At 43.8% G+C, this 1,016-nt stretch overlaps 1 protein-coding gene across 1 annotated transcript in view; it reads left to right on the top strand.

Annotated features, from left to right (window-relative positions):
• Positions 1 to 660: 660 nt before the first annotated feature.
• LOC119266607 (O-acyltransferase WSD1-like) overlaps positions 661 to 1,016 on the top strand; it is an 8,576-nt gene continuing 8,220 nt past the window's right edge. Inside the window, exon 1 of the mRNA XM_037547838.1 lies at positions 661 to 975. Within this exon, the coding sequence (XP_037403735.1) occupies positions 724 to 975 (252 nt within the window). The 5' untranslated portion in view covers positions 661 to 723. The remainder of the gene's footprint in view (positions 976 to 1,016) is intronic.

Genomic DNA, 1,016 nt, shown 5'->3' with positions numbered 1-1,016 from the left:
ATTTTGGTCGAACCTTGAGCATGTAATCATATTAGACCCCAATAGATTTCAGATTTTTTTGAATTTTTCTAATTTTGTTTTTGAATTTACTGTTCATCAGACGTAGATATTTTTCTTTTTCTGCGACGAGCTCCTCGAGTGTCGAAAGACCATGAAAATTTGGTCGCACCTTGCGCATGTAAGCATATTGGATCTCAAAAAATTTCAGATTTTTTACAAAAAAAACTCAAATTTACTGTTCATCGGGCGGTTTTTGTTGCGGTCAAACCCAGTCAACGGGATTAAAATCTGGTTCAGGACCAAACTTGTTCAGTTTTGGGACTTGAGGGACCCAAATGTATACCAAAAAATCCCGAGGGACCAAGTCTGTACTTTTTGAAAACTTGAGAGATCAAAAACATACTTTTCTCTTCTTAGTAAGGATCTCTTCCTTGTGTATGAACCACATAAAGATCTTTATTTTTAAATAAAGGTACCTTAATTTAAAAAAAACCATATGCATAAGATGTAGCAATCTATCCCATAGCTCCCCCAAAAGACGATGGAAAACATGTTGCCAGCGACAACCAAGGGTTCGCTCCTCCACCAGACGATGGAAAACATGTTGCCAGCGACGACCAAGGGTGAGGATAAGGGTGAGGATAAGGGTGGGTCTGGTGGATGGTTGCACGAGCCCGCAGGTGAAAACGCTTCGTGTAGCAATTAACAATCGAGCAGCCACTGATGGAAGTAACAGCGAACGTAGCCAGTCCGCCAAGCCGTCCGCTCTCTGTCCGTCGTGCGTCGGCAGAGATGGAACGTGCTGACAATTCCACGGCGGAGGAACCCATGAGTCCTACCGGAAGAATCTTGGAGGAGATGGGTGTCTGCATCGTCGTTGTGATGGGGCTTGACTCGCCGGTGAACCTGCCCGTCTTCCGCTCCGGCATCGAAACAGAGCTGATTACCCGTTCCTCACGCTTCCGCAGTGTTCAAGTAATTTTACAACCTTCATTCTTTTCTACAGTTTTTTTTTT

This window comes from Triticum dicoccoides, chromosome 3A (assembly GCF_002162155.2).
Source record: "Triticum dicoccoides isolate Atlit2015 ecotype Zavitan chromosome 3A, WEW_v2.0, whole genome shotgun sequence".
Classification (NCBI taxonomy): Eukaryota; Viridiplantae; Streptophyta; class Magnoliopsida; order Poales; family Poaceae; genus Triticum; species Triticum dicoccoides.
The sequence above is the reverse complement of the archived record's forward strand: the minus strand, read 5'-3'. Positions and strand labels throughout refer to the sequence as shown.